Source organism: Cucumis sativus, chromosome 4 (assembly GCF_000004075.3).
Source record: "Cucumis sativus cultivar 9930 chromosome 4, Cucumber_9930_V3, whole genome shotgun sequence".
Classification (NCBI taxonomy): domain Eukaryota; kingdom Viridiplantae; phylum Streptophyta; class Magnoliopsida; order Cucurbitales; family Cucurbitaceae; genus Cucumis; species Cucumis sativus.
Window position 1 is genome coordinate 17,168,060 of NC_026658.2, and position 20,669 is coordinate 17,188,728.

At 36.2% G+C, this 20,669-nt stretch overlaps 1 protein-coding gene across 1 annotated transcript; it reads right to left on the reverse strand.

Moving 5' to 3' along the window:
* Positions 1–328: 328 nt before the first annotated feature.
* On the reverse strand, positions 329–12,026 carry LOC101221930 (protein FATTY ACID EXPORT 1, chloroplastic). The gene is made up of 6 exons (XM_011655461.2): positions 11,701–12,026; positions 10,956–11,199; positions 1,456–1,620; positions 1,108–1,154; positions 979–1,019; positions 329–868 (listed from the first exon to the last, which is right to left on the reverse strand). Exons 1-6 carry the CDS (start codon positions 11,809–11,811, stop codon positions 778–780), a joined length of 699 nt encoding a protein of 232 aa, XP_011653763.1. The 5' UTR covers positions 11,812–12,026; the 3' UTR covers positions 329–777.
* Positions 12,027–20,669: the final 8,643 nt, after the last annotated feature.

Consider the following 20,669-nt stretch of genomic DNA (forward strand, 5'->3'; position numbering starts at 1 on the left):
AAATAGTTCAAAGTCTAAAATGAACCACATTTAAAAGTATATGAAATAAAACCATTTTTACAGTAGAAAGACCCAAAGAAATTAAAATTGAAAACATAAGTACCAAAATGCATGTTTTGAAAGTAGGACCAAAATGATCCGAACCCAAAGCCTAAAAGTCCAAAGATTAAAAGTAGTATCTAAACCTAAAATCAAATATGATTTCTACCTCCATGGGATTGAGCCTTGTAAACAGCCTCTCCAGAAGCTTGTGTAGACACTATATTAGCGAACCTCCATACATGTATTGAAGAATTCATCTCTTTTGGTGTACTGAAGTTGAATGAGATAAACCAAATCTAGCTAGACTTTGTACCTTCAAATATTCACCATATATTATATAACCATCTAAATTATTACAGAAGTCTTCCAGTAATAATCCCCTCGTCTATTTATTAAAGGGTAGTTTACCCCAACGAAAGCACTCAACTACTAACAAGTTATTTCTACAGATTGCATAAATACATACCTCATAACCATTGTGTTCAAAAGCAAAATCCAATCTCTCGTTGCCTTCAAGTAACATACTCCCTCTTCATGAATTCTACACCTAGCTCCTCACAGATTATAGAGTATTCAAGTGCATTTTTCCCACCTCCTAAGCTTCATTTAGTATTTTACCATCCCAACAAATTAAAATAAGGCCTTCTTTCCCCTCCTAACTTAACTCAGCAAGCTGCATCAGAAAGTAAATTATTTTTCCAAGTGTAATCAAACTATGTATAGGATTTGAATTCATTAAGCAGCAGATGGAGAAGGCTTCAATTTTTTTGGCGGTGGGTTTCCTCCGGAAATTACAACATATAAATAGAAGCATAGCATTGCAGCACTGCGAGAGAAACAAAACCAAAACCAAATTTGCGTTAGAGGATTTGATTAATCTGTATTATAACTAGCAAAGGAAGATATGGCAGTCAGAACTATCAAAAAAAAGTTTACCTGAGGGCAGCATAAATGGCTGTTGGAAACACGTTTTTGGTCTACAATTACGAAAATAGTATTATCACTACATTATAGCATTGATATCTATTGATTCTGGTCAAATGTTTATATAGATGAGGTGCATACCAATGAGTACGTCTGATAACTATTCCAGAAAAACGAGGCCGTAAATACTGCAAAAACACAGTCAATCAGAGTACTAGATGTAACTTACGTTTTCCAATCAAGTCAAGCATGTCATATGAATCTATTATGGTTTTTCCTATTCAAAGAAATAGAACTTTCATTGAGATCAAATGAAAGAATACACAGGCAAATAGAAAGATAACCCAGCATTGGAGACCAAACAAACAGTTAAAATTAATAAGACCATTTTTTAGGGGAATAAACCAAATTAATACATGTTATATTGCATGTCTGACGTACAATTAGGGGGAGATGCAACTGACTTAGAAGAGAAAAAAAGTCAATTACCTGCTTGTCCTAGAATGAATGGAAAACTGGACTTCCCCTGCCTCCAGATTTTCAAACTTAAGGTGCTCAAGACCAGCAAAGCACCTCCAGAGACCAAACTGCTGAATGCAGACGGGTTTCTTGAGAAAATGAAGCTAATAAGTCCACCACTTAGAACAATTCCACCTATTACCGATTAATAATCAAATTTTAGGAGAGAAACGAACACTGCAGCAGTAGTTGGTATTCTTTCAAAGTTGAAGGTATTATACAGGAAGAAACTTTTCTGAACTTCATCCATTTTTCCTCATTTGGACCCTCTAATTTAATATCATCTCATACATTAAAAAAATAATAATAATAATAAATAAAGTGAGAGAGAGAGAGAGAGAACACATTAAAGTCGCTCGTATTTTTCTACATTTCATCAAAACAGAACAGAATGGAATCTAGTTTCTTAAACTTTAAAAAAATCACACATCTGCTATAAATACGCGCAAATGTTACACTTCCATTTGTACTCCTCCCTCCCGTAAACTTTAGCTTTGACGCCAATAAGTTCACTAACACCCAGCAGCTAAATGCCCAGGTGAAACAAAAGGAAGCAGATGCAGCTTTCAAAAGGTTGTTTAGTGGAGAACATATCTAATTGACAGTTTGGCAAGTGATATTTAGTTTTCGCTCCTGTGAAGCTCCATGCCTACCAGAAAGAGTAGGCCATACTGAGTCAAATTCTCTTCCAATAACTTTGAGGAAGAAGTTTTATTTCTTAAATTTATTCTGAATGAGAAAACAGGAAATAGGTACTGAAAAATTGAAATTACAATCCCTCGCAATTTTATCTGTGTTTCAAAAATTTTGTTTGCATCCAACCCTTTAGAAGTTCCTTAAACCAGGTAGGCTCTTTTCTCCATACTATTTTTTCAATGGAAACAACTGCTTTCATTCGGGCATACAAAAAAACAACCCCCCATTCTCTCCAAAAGGCCGATGGAGGGGGCACTGCAATCCTTGATCATCACACAAACGTCTCTCTGCCCAATGCTAACATCAAACTCCTGCAAGATAAAAGAAAAGATTTCACACCGTTCTCGCTTGCGAGACAACCTCAAAAGAGATGATCCTTCTGACAAAGGTGCTAGATACCAAGATTAGTTAGATGAGTTTATCTTGTACAAGGGTAATTAGATACTTGGGAAGTTACTAGTAGTTATTGTGTAAGTGTGGTTACTAGGGTGGTTACATCTTGTTATAAATGGAGGGAGGGTGAGAGAAGGGAGTTATTGGTAGACCACCCATAATTCATCAGTATTCTAGAAGGAATAAGAATAAGTGGGAGAAGTCGGTTACTGATGTGGTAACCGAAAAATGGGGGACCACTGAGTAGTAGATTGAATAAATAGGAAAATGAGGAGGGGAAGTTGGTGAGATTTCTTGAGAGAAGAAGTTGGGCCGTGAAACCTTGAAAGACAGGTTAGCAGTGTTGAGAGAGAGAGGTTGTTCCTCGACTTGTAAGTCATTCAATTCGATTACTGATATTGTACTGCAAACTCCATATTCAATAATAAGAGAAGTATACAAATTCTATTGAAATCTTGTTAGTGGAAGAGTTCCAACAAATTACCATCAGAGCATCATCCTAGGAAAATTGAAGAAGATGACAAAGAAGAATGAAGGGCGTATTGAAACAATGGATCAAGGGATCGCCAAAGTCAAGTGATCTGCGAAAGATACCGGCCATGGAAAAGAGCTTAACGGCATTGGTAAAGAACGTTGAACGACTGAATGTGCAAGGAGATAAGCAGCAACAACATCAGACGTTGATGAAGAACCTGGATCGACTAAATAACCGGGTCAAAAAACAACAGCAGCAACATGAGTTATTGATGAAATACATCAAAGAATTGGTCGATTTCTCGACGACTACCTCTGGTTTGGAAGGATCTTCCAGCAAGTCAAAAACGAATGAGCAAAAGAAGGAAGAAAGTATAGCAACTATTATTGGACACTTTGGCGAAGCGAAGGCCGATATGAAGGAGGAAGATGATAAGGCGGCAGATCGAAACAAATTCAAAACAGTGGAAATGCGGGTGTTCGGTGGGAATGATCCCAATTCTTGGCTTTTTAGAGCGGATCGGTATTTCCAAATCCATAAATTAACCGATTCCGAGAAGATGACAATATTTGTGATTAGTTTCGATGGTTCGACCCTCAACTGGTATCACTCGCAAGAAGAGCGGGTAAAATTCAAAGATTGGGCCAATTTGAAACTTCGACTGTTAGAAAGATTCTGTTTGATAAGGGAGGGCTGGATCTACAGCCGATTTTTCGCAATTAAACAAACATCAACAATAAAAGAGTACCGCAATTTGTTTGATCGATTAGTGGCTCTATTAACCGATTTGTCTAACAAAGTTCTTGAAGAAACTTTATGAACAGCCTAGTGCCATGGATCGAGGCTGAGGTGGAATTCTGTGAGCCCTAGATGATGAGGCTGGCCCAGAGAGCAGAAAATAGGGAAATCGTACGAAGGGAAGCGAATCTGCACAGATACTCTGGAGGTAAATATTCCTTGTACCCTTCGAACTCAAATAAATCTAATTCTACTACTATTACGAATGATAATAAGACTGCAACTACTTTCCCTATAAGAATGATCATGTTGAGAGGCGCAGCGTTCGGGGAAACAAAAAAAGAAGGCCCTTCAAAAAGGCTTTTTTCTGATGCTGAATTTCAGGCAAAAAGAGAGAAAGGACTGTGCTTTAAATGTGATGAGAAATACTATTCCGAACACAAATGCAAGGTGAGAGAACTAAGGGAGTTGAGAATGTTTGTTGTGCGAGCAAACAGTGTAGAAGAAGAGATCATCGAAGACGATGATTGTGAATAGAAGGAACTGAATTCAATTGAAAAAGAGGATGGAGTTAGCACAATGGTGGAGCTGTCCATCAATTTCGTGGTTGGATTGACAAATCCAGGCACCATGAAGGTTAGAGGAAAAATATTGGGAGAAGTGGTGATTGTGGGGTACGCAAAATTTTGTATTTGAAAAATTAGTGGCCAAGTTGAAGTTGCATATAAAGGATATTTCTAATTATGGAGTAATCCTAGGTTCTGGAACAGGCATCAAGGGAAAAGGAGTATGCGAAAACATAGAGGTGGTGTTGAATGAATGGAGGGTGGTGGAGAGCTTCCTTTCGTTAGAGATAGGAGGAGTTGATGTGATCCTTGGGATGCTGTGGTTGTATTCATTAGGAGTGACTGAAATGGATTGGAAGAATTTGACAATGACATTCTTCCATGACAACAACAAAATAATCATTAAAGGAAATCCCAGCCTGACGAATGGATTCCTAATTGAATGTAGGGCCTTGAGGATGGAGTGATGATTACAAAAGAATCAGAGGAAGGAGGAATGGCAATATTACAAGAAGGTGTTTCAACAGTTCTGGCTAAGTTCGAGGATGTGTTTGACCGGCCTGAAGAGCTACCCCTACAGAGAACCATTGAACATCATATATACCTAAAGAGAGGCACGGATCCCGTCAATGTCAGACCATATAGTTATGCATACCGACAGGAAATGGAAAGATTGGTGGATGAGATGTATTAAACCACCAATTCACCCAAAAGCTTAAGCCGGTGGTTGAAGACAAATTTAATTATATATCACCAACAAGATGCTCTCTTTAAGAGTTATCCAACCGAGTACTAGACCATATTCAAGCCCGGTTCTTCTGTTGGTGGAAAATAAAGATGGCAGTTGGAGATCCTGTGTCGACTACAGGGCCCTTAATAACGTAAAGATTCCATATAAGTTTTCCATTCCTGTCGTAGAGGAGCTTTTTGATGAATTGAATGGTGCTACCTTATTCTTTAAAATAGATCCGAAAGCCGGTTACCATCATATTAGAATGTGTGGGGAAGACATACATAGAGAAAACAGCCTTTAAAATGCACTAAGGGCATTATGAGTTCTTAGTCATGCCGTTCGGGTTGACTAATGCTCCAGCAACATTCCAGTCCCTTATGAATGCTATTTTCCGGTCATTTCTGAGGAAGTTTGTTCTTGTGTTTTTCGACGACATTTTAATTTATAGCAGAGGACTTGAAGAACATCATCAGCGTATGGAGATAGTGCTAGAGGTACTAAGAGAGAACAAGCTTTATACTAATAAGAAGAAATGTAGTTTCGCTTATTCGAAGGTAGAATATTTGGGCCATATAATTTCAGGAAGAGGTGTTGAGGTGGATCCTGAAAATATTCGGTCTATTAAGCAATGGCCAGTTTCAACAAATGTGAAGGAGGTCAGGGGATTTCTTGGGCTGACTGGATATTATAGGCGTTTAGTTCAAAACTACAGATCGATTGCAGCCCCACTGACTCAGTTATTGAAAATCAGAGCCTTTAGGTGGAATGAGGAAGTTGAGGGAGCATTTAGCAAATTGCAAGACGCCCATGATGACACTGCCGGTATTAGCATTACCTGATTTCAGTGCACCATTTGAAGTGGAAACAGATGCATCCGGTTATGGAATTGGGGCAGTGTTGATGCAGAACAAAAGGCCAATTGCTTTCTTTAGCCATACATTAGGTATGAGAGATAGTGCCAAGCCTGTGTATGAGCATGAGTTGATGGCAATAGTTATGGCTGTGCAGCATTGGAGGCCATATCTGTTGGGTAAGAAATTCCTGGTGAAGACTGATCAGTGTTCCCTTAAGTTTTTGCTAGAGCAAAGGGTAATACAACGACAGTATCAAAAGTGGATTGCGAAGTTGCTTGGCTACTCCTTTGAGGTGGTATATAAGCCTGGATTGGAAAACAAAGCCGCGGATGCTCTGTCACGCTTACCACCATCAGTTCGTCTTAATTACCTCACAGCTCCAGCATTGACTGATTTAAAGGTGATCCAAGAAGAAGTGGAACAGGATTCGCACATGAAGGAGATATTGTTAAAGCTTCAAAGAGGAGAGAAAGTAAGCAATTATTTATTGAAGCATGGTATGCTACGGTATAAAGAGAGGTTATTGACTGTTAAGTCCTCTTCGTTAATACCTTCTATATTGCATACAAATCATGATTCTGTTTTTGGAGGGCACTCAGGGTTTTTAAGAACTTAGAAGAGGTTGACAGGAGAGTTGTTTTGGGAGGGTATGAAGCATGATATACAGAAATACTGTGAAGAGTGTGTGACTTGTCAAAAAAATAAATCATTAGCTTTGACTCCGGCTGGGTTGCTGTTACCTTTAGAGATACCGAACCGGGTGTGGAATGACATTTCTATGGATTTCATTGAAGGGTTACCAAAGGCGGCAGGATGTGAAGTTATATTTGTGATAGTTGATCGTTTTAGTAAATATGCACTTTTCTGACCCTTAAACATCCTTATGATGTGAAGACAGTGACAAACCTATTTATGAAAGAAGTGGTCAGGTTACATGGGTTTCTGCAATCCATTGTATCGGATAGAGACAAGATCTTTCTAAGCCATTTTTGAAAATAATTGTTTCGACTATCGGACACAAAATTGAATAGGAGCACGGCCTACCATCCGCAAACCGATGGGTAAACACGTAGTAAACAGGGCTGTGGAGATTTACTTGCGCTGTTTTTGCTGTGAAAGGCCGAAAGAATGAGTTAGGTGGATTCATTGGGCGGAGTATTGGTATAATAATACACATCAACAGTCATTGGGAGTTACCCCATTCCAGGCCGTGTATGGAAGAATGCCACTACCGCTTATCTATTATAGAGATAGTGTGACTACAAATTCCACCATTGATGATCAGTTGAAGGAAAGGGAAATAGCCTAGGGGACACTGAAGGATCATTTGCGGATAGCACAAGAGAAGATGAAGAGTTATAGTGATCTCAAACGTAGACATGTGGAGTTTGATGAAGGGAATATGGTATTCTTGAAGATCTGACCCTATAGACAGATGTCAATGAGGAAGAGGAGGAATGAGAAGTTGTCTCCTAAGTATTATGGTCCTTATCGGGTAATGAAGAGAGTGGGACCTGTGGCGTACAAACTTGAACTCCCTACATCTGCTACAATTCATCCTGTGATCCATATATCTAAGCTGAAACATGCCTTTGGAGATTGTAAAGAGGCGCAAGAGCGGGTGCCATATTTAACGAAAAATCATGAATGGCTTGCTATTCCAAATGAAGTCTTCGAGTACAAAAAGGATGACAAAGGGAATTGGGAAGCTTTCATGAGTTGGAAAGGGCTTCCCCAACATGACGCAACCTGGGAAAAGTATGATGAATTTCAGCCGTCGTTTCCTGATTATCACATTGAGGACAAGGTGAAACTGGAACAGGAATGCAGTGATAGACCACCCATAATTCATCAGTATCTCTCACCACAGTTCAGAGCTTTTACTGCCAGTCCTGAAGACCCCAATACCCAAGAGTATCCACCTTATCTTAGAGTGTCCGAAGTGGAAAGTTGCTATCATGGAAGAAATGAGAGTCCTGGAATAAAACAAGACATGGGATCTCTATACACTCCCTAAGGGACACAAGACTATTGGATGCAAATGGGTGTTTACAATCAAGTATAGAGTAGATGGTACAATTGACAGACGTAAGACCAGGCTAGTTGCAAAAGGGTTCACTCAAACCTATGAGATTGACTATTCTAAGACTTTTTCTCCTGTTGCAAAGTTGAACACTATTAGAGTTTTGTTGTCTATTGCAGTGAATAAAGATTGGTCCCTGTATCAACTTGATGTTAAGAATGCATTCTTGAATGAGGATCTTAAAGAGGAAGTGTACATGAGTCCGCCTCCAAGATTTGAAGCTCAATTTAATAATCAGGTTTGCAAGCTTCGAAAGTCCTTATACAGGTTGAAACAATCACCAAGAGCGTGGTTTGACAGATTTTCCACTTTCATCAAGTCTCAGGAGTACAATCTGGGGCACTTTGATCCCTTCTTGTTCACCAAAGTCTCCAAGGCAGAGAAAATTGCAATATTGATTGTCTTTGTCAATGACATTGAGCTATCTGGGGATGATACTAATGAGATCGTTCAACAAAAGAAAAAGATGGGATTTGAGTGTGAAATCAAGTATTTGGAAAATCTGAAGTATTTCCTTGGAATGGAGGTAGCCAGATCTAAAGAAAGCATCTACGTGTCTCCGAGAAAATACACCATTGATTTGCTAACCGAGACGGACATGTTAGGATGTCGTCCTGCTGACACTCCTATTGAATTCAACTGTAAACTAGGAAACTTTGATGATCAAGTTCCAGTTGATAAAGAACAATATCAACGCCTTGTAGGTAAATTAATTTACTTATCTCATACTCGACCTGATATTTCTTTTGTTGAGGCATACATGGACGGCAGAATCACCTCCGGTTATTGTACCTTTGTTTGGAAAAATCTTGTAACTTGGGGGAGTAAGAAGTAAAGTGATGTGACCAGAAGCAATGTTGAGGCTGAATACTAAGCCATGAGTTTGGAAATATTTGAGGAAATTTGGCTCCAAAAAGTCTTGCTGATCTTCATCAAGAATGTGAGACAACATTGACGCTTTTCTATGATAATAAAGTCACTATTAGTATTGGTAACAACCCCATTCAACATGATAGAGCTAAACATGTTGAGATTGATCGGCATTTCATCAAAGAAAGATTTGACAATGGGAGTATATGCATTCCACACATCCCTTCGAGCCAACAAGTTGCTGATGTTCTCACCAAGGGACTTCTCATACCAAACTTCGACTTTTGTGTTAGCAAGTTGGGCCTCATTGATATTTATGTCCTAACTTGAGAGGGAGAGTTGGAATTAGTGGGCTTGGCCCTTAGGGTACATATGGAAAGATTATGGAAATATTTACCCTAATTCCTAAATCTTTCCCTTTTTTCTATTCCCTTGTATTTCTATGTATTCTCCTCATTGTACCTATTGTAAAATTTATCAGAAAATAATAAGAAAAGTATCAAAAAGTTCAACCAAGAGATCACCAGAAAATGAGTAGAATTGCATAATTACCAGCGATTAAAGAGAGGTTGTTGTCATTGACAAAGAGTATCAAAAGACTAGACATCCAATTGGAAAAACAACTGTTGCTAAAATGCATCAAAGGAATAGCGAAGGACAATTCGACAATCTTTGGAAGAATAGAAGGATCGTCGAGCAAAGGACCGACAATTGAGAGTATCATCGAAGGTGGTGGTACGACATTGAAGGAAATCAAGGTAGAAGGTAAAAACGAACAAGTCTGAAGGGGATGAAAACACGAACGATCCTAGCAAATTCAAGAGGGGAGGGCATGTATAGTTAATGTCGTGAGTGAGAAGGATATGCCATTTTTTACGGCCGGAATCATAAGGCAGAAATGAAGGAGGTTCCAAGTGCCTTATACTTGGGTTTATCTTGTATTTTCCTATAGTTCATTATAATAAATTAAGATCTTGTTCTTGTTAGCAAGTGTTCTAACAAAGGATACAGCAAAAAGGCCCCACAAGTGAAGCTCTTCTCCTAAAATGCCTATCAAGAGTCTTCACACAACCAAGCAAGGCTTTCTTTGGAATCTTAATACTTCAAATGGCATCGGACACCAAACTCCCAATGGGATAGGGATCCAACAATAACTTGAAGAAGGATTTACAAGAAAACCCTTAACGAGGATTCAAACTCCAAATGCAAACATTACGTCTCCCCTCCCTAAAAGTGCATGCCTTCGATAAAGAAAGAAGGTTTCCCTATTGGACAAATGGCGACGGAACCCAAAGGAAAAAGACAGTTCTCAAACCAAATCAAGAAGTCCAAGATCGGACAATTTTTAGAACTAGAAAGGTGATAGAGATGTGGAAAGACAAAAGAAAGAGCTCCATCCCCCACCCACCCAGAAAAAACGTGTCCTTACCATTCCCCACAACACATCTGACAAAAATGAGAAAAAATTGGAAGCTAAAGTTCAAACAAAATATCTTTCAACTGGTTCCGATGTGTGTCTTTAACCCCTTTCACCACCCCTTCAAAAGGATGGTTGCCATGCTTGCTCACAGTAATCCTAAGCCAAGAAGCTTTGGGTTCAAGAGCAAACCCTAAAGCCACTTAGCCGATAGAGCTCTGTTTCTCCGAACTATTATAACTCACGTCATCTCAATCAGTCTAGAACCACTTGGTCATGGCACTTGGCAATCAAACCAACCATTGATATTTCAAACTGAATGAATATGTTTTAGAATAACAACTCTTTTCTTATTTTCTTTTTAAAAAAATGAGTGATTGCAAAGGGAAAAGAGTTGGGCTTTAATTTGGTTGCAGTATGCTTAGGCTTAGCAGCTACATCTAATACAATAAATCAATATTTAATGTAATACATTTGAGCTACAATCATAAAAAACATTACTAAGAGGGGAGGAAGCACTTCCTCTCCTTCTCAAGCAAAAGACCAATGCCCCAGGTTCCAAACTCAATTCAAGCAGTAATATTGCATTCTAACTGCAACTAGCAGCTGATGAGCCTATCAATAAGGAAAGAATGCAAAACTCACCGAAAGGAATGCCAAAACAGAAGTCGTGAATTTTTGCTGTTCGTTTTGGCACAGCACCAACATCTTCAGGTTCCTCCAGCTTCTCATTCTCTAAATTTCCAACATCGGACAATTTTTCAATACCTGGATATGAGTTTGTGGCAGCTTGAGATTCTGATAAATCAGTGGCATTGCTTAAAGTTGTTTTGGTCTGGGAATCAGCTGCATTCAAACCAGATCCTTCAACGCTCATAACAATCGAAAACTGAAAAAGGAATATTCAAGTGTCAGATCAACCGATTATCCACTGAATGTCATTGTGTATTAGGCACTTCCAAGAAATCGCCATTTCAAAACTTTAAAATCAAATGGGAACTTTCATATCTCTTGTCAATTAGAAGTCCAATCAAAGTTCCAGAAAATGTACAGATGATATATCCATGAAACTAAACGTAAGCAGAGAAGCATAAAATTCAACCAGCGGGAAGAACAAAGCATTTATACTTAGGTAGTTGAAACTTAAAATCATTCAAGTAACAGAGCACAAAATGCTATAACCGAATCAAAACATTCAAACAGAAGGGTAAAATATATCGAATTTAAAATTAACACTATCCATGCATCAAATTAAAAGCTAACGGAAAAGGGTTTTCATCACTGATTTATAAAGCGAAGCACACTCTCAATTCATCAAAATTCACTACAACTTCTTCAAATTTCCGGTTCAGAGAGTTACTTAACGAGAATACAGAAAGGATACACAAACCTTAGGGAAGGAAAGAGAAGCACGAGAAGCTAAGAATGGTCGGCGGTGTTGCAGGCGAAAGCCACGGTTGATGGCGGACAAACACGAAAACTGAGACGCTGTCGCCGCCATGTTAGATCGGAATAAGGTTAGAAGAAGAAACGGTACGAAGTATGAACAAGAAAATCGAGCGAAAATTCAAGAATATGGAATCAAACGTAAGGATTGATGTGGGGGGTTTTAGAGGATTATACTTCGGAAGAATCTGGATCGCCTCCACGTTTTTCAGAAGGTTGAAAATTAAAATAGTTGAATTGAAAATGAAGTCAATTGGGCCAAATATACATATTTAAATAATATAGAATCGCTATGCAAATTCCATTTCTTCACAAAAAAAAAAAAAAAGAAAAAGAAAACACTCGGTTTGTTGTTTCAATATTTGAATCAAAATCGATAGTATCGCTCATACATCGCGACACTTATACATTGTTGAAACATCGTGGATATATCGGTTAATAGATGGTATTCATTGAAAAATTGGTAGATATCAAAAAGTATCATCAAAATATCATAGATATATCGATTGAGTATCGTAGATGTTATACCGATTTTGAGTGCCTAATTGTTCTCCTATCCATTTTTTTCATTTTTAAAAACATCATTTTCTACTTAATTGTGTATGAACCTTTTTCAAATATCAACCGATTCTAACTTATTTAATTGAAGACTTCCGTTATTAAATTCTAAAATTTAGACAAAATATCAACCTATTCCAAAATCATTATTACCTTTGATTTCCATAATTGGATTTGATTGTTTGAGAATTGTTGATTAAATGGAAGGGATTTAGTGTTGTGTTCATTTATAGTTTTAGTGCTTGGGTTGCAAGAATAAAATGTGTGAGTTAAATGCATGTTGAAAACCCTTTCTAACCCTTTCTACATGGCGAGTTATGGTCATTGCATGTGAGATGCAGCTATGTCTCTAGGTCAAGACTATGCAATACAAGGTACAAGATCATGTCCTCGCGTAGTTACTAAACCCTTCTTGAGTACAAATTTTACTATCGCTAGCATGAATGTAAGCGAAATGATAGGTTTCTTGGGTAAGCTAGGGTCGAACACAAAAAATTGATATAAAAAATCTTAGTTATAAAGCTTACTTATTTATCTGAACGGTATAAAATATTTATACATATGTGTCTAAGTGTTAATCCTAATATCTACACTAGAGATTCTATAAAATAGTGAGAAGATGGAGAACGAACTAAATTGCGTTAAGAAAGCATAAAGGAAGGTCTTTGCATTGTAAGGGATTACACGGTAAGCATTGATCTGTATAGATCAATTAACTAGCATATAGTTAAGGGGAGCACCTCTCATTGCTTTAAACGCCCCACTTGCTCTCCTTTTGGGATGCTAATGATAAAGTTTAATTTCCTTAAGTGATATTTATCTAGAAATTGTTATTTATAAAATTCATGTTTTCTCTTTTTAAGGGTAGTAGCCTCTTGGTGCCAAGTCACCACACTTGTTCTCCTCTTGGGACACAAATGGAGGTTTAATTGCCAAGATGGAGTTTGTCTCCAAACTCCTTGTGTGCATTAACTATGTCCTTGCTACTTACTCTCTCGAATAGTTGGCTGCAAACGCTAGCCAAGAGAAAAATAACTCAACTAATACGATAAACCTTATAAGTTAGACTTTTTATCAAAAACTTATCACAAGCCTAAACTACTTGTAACACTTTGACATGTGAGCATTAAGGGAATGATAGATTGAAAGGGGATAAATATGTCATGTATTAAAGAATGTAAGTCTTAGACCACTGTACAACATAAACATTATACATTATAATGAAATACAAAAATGGAAAGTAAAGGTGTGAAAGATATTACTAGTTAGATGTGGGAAGATAACAGAATCTTTCTTTAATCTCTTTCTAAGCTCTCATTTACAAGATTGACCGAAGAAAATGATAGAGAGCTTTTACAAAAGGCAGAAAAGCGAGTCTTTTCTGTCGGCTCCAATGGAGCTCTTTAGGTTTTGGCTCATTCAGGCCAGACAGGTCATTCGGTGTAGAAGGAGACTTTATATAAACTACTTTTAGCAGAATACTTCTATTATTTTGATCATGTCAACATCGATTTCAACCTTATCATGTCACATCAACTTCAACTACCATTCTTGTTTGCTAGTGAGTCTTCCTTGTGTAATGAAGTAGCTCCTCGTCTAGGGATTTTACGTTGGAAAATGAAATAGGGCTAGATGCAGCGGAATTAACATAACTTTTTTCTCTAACCCTTAGAACGTAAACAGACCGTGCATAAATAATTAAATCACGAATAAACATACCTTTGTGTCGATATTTCAAATTTGAATTGCCTTGTTCTAATAAGGACGATCCTCCAAATTCGTATCACCAAACATTCTCTAACAGTATCCACGCACGAACTGGAAATTCGACTCCTCAAATTCAGGTATGCTAGAACCTCACAAAGTAAGAATTTCGACTCTCTTTATTCTCTCTATGTAGAATGAATTTTATGTCTTTGCTTGTATGTAAAATAAAACCCCTAAGGTCTTATTTATATGCTTCATGGGGTTTCATAATAAGCTTAAAATTCCTAATAATCTTATAACTTCTAATAAGCTTCCAATTCTCCCATTGAGCTTATTAATTAATTACACGTCTCCTAATAAGTTTCCAATTCTCCAATTGGGCTTATTAATTATGTTTCATAATAGGATTCTAATTCTCCAATTGGATTTATTAATTACCCAGCCTAAAGACAAATTCGACCTAGTTCTTTTATGTGCGATCCTTAAGTTAATTTAAGGGTTGTAAAGAAGAATAGCAAATTCTGACTTTCACTTTGGAAAAATAGCAACAAAAAAAAGAAATTAATTGTTAAAATAGCAAAACATAAAAATTAGGAAAATAAATAAATGAAACAATTCCTCAAATGCCCCTAACCAATATGTAAAATACAATTGTTCACTTAAATCTCAAATACATTGTAATTAAAATAACATATATGCTACATAAAAATTTCCCCCTAAAAACATAAAAATTAGAAAAGTTGTCATTAATAGGAAACTCAAGATTTAAAATCTATGCAAGTGATCATTTTTTCTTTGGATTTCAGCCGCTTACTTCCTTCTTTCATTTGAAACCTTAAAGAAAGTTTGAAAATCATTTGAAACCATCAGTTCATCAAAGAATTCAAAAGGGGAGTGTTGATTTTATGGAATAAATCTATATTTCATTCATTACTTAATAGAGATACAAGCCTATATATACCATAGAGAAATACACTTAAGGAAATAATATCAAATAATATCTCCAGAATAATATCTCCTAACAATAATATCTCCTAAGAATAATCTAATTATATTAATACCCTCCCTCAAACTCAAGGTTGAAATCACAAACTTGAGTTTGCTAAGAACTAAGAAAAGAAACAATATATCTAGAATAGAATAAAAACCCGAAGAACAAACACACAAAGAACTTCTAGGCTAAAACAAACCCACGAAGAGCGAAACGAAGAACTTCTGGGATAGAAACATAGATCCTCGTATAGAGATCTATAACAGAACCTAGGAAGAACGAAACAAGAACTTCGGGGGCAAAATGAAAGAGCAAAACTGAAGCAAAGTAGAATCAAAGCTGGACGAAAACAGGGTCGGAATTGGACAGAAGTGTTTTGTCGGATCAGATGGAACTGAACGAACTAAACTAGAGCAAGTCAGAATCAGATTAAACGGGAAATCTGGGGCGAACAGAACGGAAACTGAACTGAATGGAGCAGAGAGGCTTAGCGGATCTGAACAAAAACAGAATGGAGGCGTCGTTGGATCTGGGCTTCGATCTAAACTTCAAAGGCAGACATGAAGAATGGGTCTGAACGAAATCAGACAGGTCTGGAACAGATTGGAGGCGGACGCGAGGATCTGAGGACATGGGGTTTCATGGGTTTTGTCGAGACAACATAAGAAGATGGAGCAACGACAACGAAACGCAGCGGCGAGCGGAGCTTCTTGGACGACGGACAAAACCGAAACTCTTCGGCTGGGCGTTCGGCTTCAACTGGTAGAGGTTCAATCGGCTGCTTGGCTAACAGAAAAACAAGAGGTCGGACGAAGAACTATGAAGGAGATGGCCGCCGCGGACGCTAGTGAAAAACAAATGGGGTTTCTGGGGTTTGGATAGTGGCAGATTTGAACAGCAATGAGTGGCAAAGGGAAGGTGCAACGACAACGGCAGATTTGCAGATCTAAGGGGTGGCTTCGGCTAATGGGAGATGATTTTGCCTCCGTTGATGGCTAATGAGAGATGATTCTGCCTCCGTTGATGAATGATCAACGGAGGCAGGGGTGTGGAGGCTAGAATTCCATAAAAAAAAAAAAAATTTAATATCAAATAATATCTCCAGAATAATATCTCCTCAGAATAATCTAATTATATTAATACCCTCTATCAAACTCAAAGTTGAAATCACAAACTTGAGTTTGCTAAGAACTAAGAAAAGAAACAATATATCTAGAATAGAATAAAAAACCCGAAGAACAAAAACAGACAAAGAACTTCTAGGTTAAAACAAACCCACGAAAAACTTACGGGATAGAAACATAGATCCTCGTATAGAGATCTATAACAGAACCTAGGAAGAACGAAACAAGAACTTTGGGGGGCAAAATGAAAGAGCAAAACTGAAGCAAAGTAGAATCAAAGCTGGACGAAAACAGGGTCGGAATTGGATAGAAGTGTTTTGTCGGATCAAAATGGAACCGAACGAACTAAACTAGAGCAAGTCAGAATCAGATTAAACAGGAAATCTGGGGCGAACAGAACGGAAACTGAACTGAATGGAGCAGAGAGGCTTAGCGGATCTGAACAAAAACAGAAACGAGGCGTCGTTGGATCTAGGCTTCGATCTAAACTTTGAAGGCAGACATGAAGGATGGGTCTGAACGAAATTAGACAGATCTGGAACAGATTGGAGGCAGACGCGAGGATCTGAGGACATGGGGTTTCATGGTTTTGTTGGGACAGCGTAAGGAGATGGAGCAACGGCAACGAAACGCAGCGGCGAGCGGAGCTTCTTGGACGACGGAAAAAACTGAAACTCTTCGGTTGGGCGTTCGGCTTCAACTGACAGAGGGTTGCTTGGCTAACGGAAAAACAAGAGGTCGGACGAAGAACTATGAAGGAGATGGCCGCCGCAGACGCTAGTGAAAAACGAATGGGGTTTCTGGGGTTTGGATGGTGGCAGATTTGAACAGCAATGAGTGACAAAGGGAAGGTGCAACGACAACGGCAAATTTGCAGATCTAAGGGGCAGCTTCAGCTAATGGGAGATGATTCTGCCTCCGTTGATGAATGATCAACGGAGGCAGAGATCAAACGGGATGTGGAGGCTAGAATTCAATAAGGCGAAAACCCTAGAGCTCTGATACCATGTTGATTTTATGGAATAAATCTATATTTCATTCATTACTTAATAGAGATACAAGCCTATATATACCATAGAGAAATACACTTAAGGAAATAATATCAAATAATATCTCCAGAATAATATCTCCAGAATAAAATCTCCTAACAATAATATCTCCTAAGAATAATCTAATTATATTAATAGGGAGCATTGTTGATATTATAATAAAGATAAAATCATACAATTATATCATAAAATTCAAAACTTATATACATCTTAATAAGTCAACTCAAATCTATGAGTTTTTCAAGTTCTTCATATATTCGAGATTCATTTGAACTATTTTTTTCTCTTGTTTGTAAGAAAAAATTTATCTCTTATTATGTTTGTCTCTGGTCGGCTGCCCCAGTCTCAATCTCCTTTTTTTTCTTTTCTCTAATAAAACCTAAAACATTCAAATAATTGCAAAACTGCCATTGAAGCATAATTAAATTATAAAATTCAAATTCAAATTGTTATTAAAAATATATATTCAAATTCAAATTCAAATTGTTACTAAAGATATATATTATGTATTATTTAATAAATTGTTAATAAATGGTTTAAATATAACAAATTTGAAAATATTTTATATAATAAAAATATAATAAGTTGTTTAAAATATAATAAATTCAAATTCAAATTAGTGATTGCCTTTTTAGGGATTAGATCGAGGAATTGTTGAAAATCAACCATTTTTTAGGAGAAATATTTATTAAACATAAATTTTATGAATTAAATTGATTTAAATACTAAAAATTTGAAAATCGGTTATGAATTATAGGCGTATATTTAGGAGATATTGGGGAAACCTTGCAAATCCCGAAAATATTATAAATTAGTTAATATTTTTCAAAACTGATTGCAGTTTGTAAATACACTGTATTTGTGACTATATGATATTTAGTATCATTATTTGTATCATGCAAATACACCGTATCTGTAAAACACATATTATCCTTCATAAAAATGTATAAACATGTATTATACTTCTTGATTTAGACATGCATAGCAAGGATGATTGGAAATAAAACGTCAAAGCAAAATAAAACGTCTAATTAAAATAAATATGAATATTAACATAATTAAAAAACACAAGGTGAAAAAATAATTATTCGATACAAGAGGCACAATAAATTAATTCTTTTTAATAAAAATCAACCAAAATAAGTGTATAATCATAATTAGCACGATTCTAGGGATGAAATATAATGACTCAAGAATGAAATTCTCATAACTATTTTTTATATTAACCATACGTATTATTTATTATTTAACTTTTTAAAAATAATTTGAAATATAAATCATACGAAAAAATATTGAATTAATAATTGTCATTATTTTAGGGATTAGATTTCATAAATTTGAATTCAAAATATTTTGAAATCTAATGAATAAGGAATGGTTGAAAATCTTTTAGCAATTTTTTTGGGGAAATCTTTATTAAACCTCTTTTATGAATTAAATAGATAAATGTTAATTAATTTGATTTAAATACTAAAAGTCTAAAAATATTATGAACTATAGGCATATATTTGAGGGATATTGGAAAAATCTTGTTAATCCCGAAAATATCATAGTTAATATTTTTCAAAATTGATTGTAGTTTGCAAATACAATCTATGTGATATTTGACCTCATTATTTGCATGAAAATACATTGTATCTGTAAAATACGTATTATCCTACATGGTATAAACGAGTAAAAAAAATTATTGATATATTGTGTGTTGGTTGTTGTGTGTTTACTTCATTGTTCAAACACGGTGTATTTCTGATCGATCCAACAAGTGCAGAATCAACAACCACAACAAAATAATTATCAGGGAATTTCGACATAATCAACATAAGTCAATAAACGTCTTTGTTTTCAACAATTCGAATAAGGTTTGAACTATTGCATCCATCCCAATAAAGAGTAATGCAACACACAAAAAGATCTAAACATGGAAAAAGTCTATCTTGAATGTTGTAAGAATACTTGAAATGAAGATGAGCATGAAATGAATACATTAACCACACGATAGTCAATATATCGGGAAAATTCCATCTATCTACCATAAAAAAGAATCTTCACACGTTGCATTGCCATTAGAAGAACCGGTAGAGGATAAAGGTAAAGAAATTAAAATACAGACGAACAATAAAGTCGATAGCTGCCGTGAAAGAATTTCAAAACATGCGTATGAGAAATGCGAAATTATTCACCGAACTGAAAATAAATTCATTCGAATATTGTTGTACCTCAGAATAAAAGTTTGATTAAAAAACTGTGTAGGGTAAATGGTATAATTAAATAATTTTAGATAAAAATCATATTATTCTCACGAATTTTTTAGGATATTGACATTTGAATAATTTTTTTTAGTGTTTTGGTGGTTTTAAATCAAACTTGTACCATATGGGTGTCCTTTGGGATCACCACCTATTTATGCATATGTGGCCAATTTTATATGTGATTCAACGGGATGAGTCCATAAAGAAGAAGAGCATTGCATTAAAGACTATCTCCTTGGAAGTTGATCTCGAAGATGAGGATGACCTTGATGAAGATGACATTGCTTATTTCTCACGTAAGTACGAAATTTTCATAAAAAGAAATAAATATTTCAAGAAACACCTATCAACCCAAAAAGAGTCAAAAGGTGAGAAAAGCAAAAAGGATGAGGTGATTTGTTATGAATGCATAAGATCGGGTCATATAAGAACGGATTGTCCTCTCCTCAAATCATCTAAGAAATCCAAGAAGAAGGCAATGAAGGCTACATGGGATGATAGTAGTGAAAGTGAAAGTGAAGTTGAAGAAATGGCAAATCTTGGTCTCATGGCTCATAGTGACAAAGATGATGAACATGATGATAAGGGTAACTCTAGAATCTCTTTCTATTGATGAATTATTTGAAAATTTTGAAAGCATGCAAAATGACCTAGAAAAACTTAGTTCTAAGTATGTTGTGCTTAAGAAGAAATACAATGTTTTAATTAGTGAAAATAAGTCTTTACTTGATACAATTGCTTGCTTTAAAGAGAATGAAAATTTTGAGCAAATTGAAGAATTGAATGTCTCTAGTGATAAGCATGTTTGTATTGAGAAAGATGCTTTGCTTGATAAAGTTAGATTTCTTGAGCATGATAGTTGTGAAAAAGATAACTTGATTAAAGTGCTTAAAGAAAATGAACTAAGTGTTTTACAAGAACTTGATAAAGCTAAAGAAACTATTAAAAAGTTGACAATAGGTGCTCAAAGATTGGACAAAATTATTGAAGTAGGAAAATCTTATGGTGATAAGAGAGGTTTAGGCTATATTGATGAATCATCTACTCTTTCAAGTTCTAAAACTACATTCGTTAAAGCATCACCTATTGTGCCTAAGTTTAACATGTCTAATCATGTGTCTAATCATGTTAAATCTAGTTTTGTACCCATATGTCATAATTGTGGTGTTGAAGGTCACATTAGACCTAAATGCTTTAAATTGAAGTATGCTCAAAATACTTATTCAAGAAGAAAT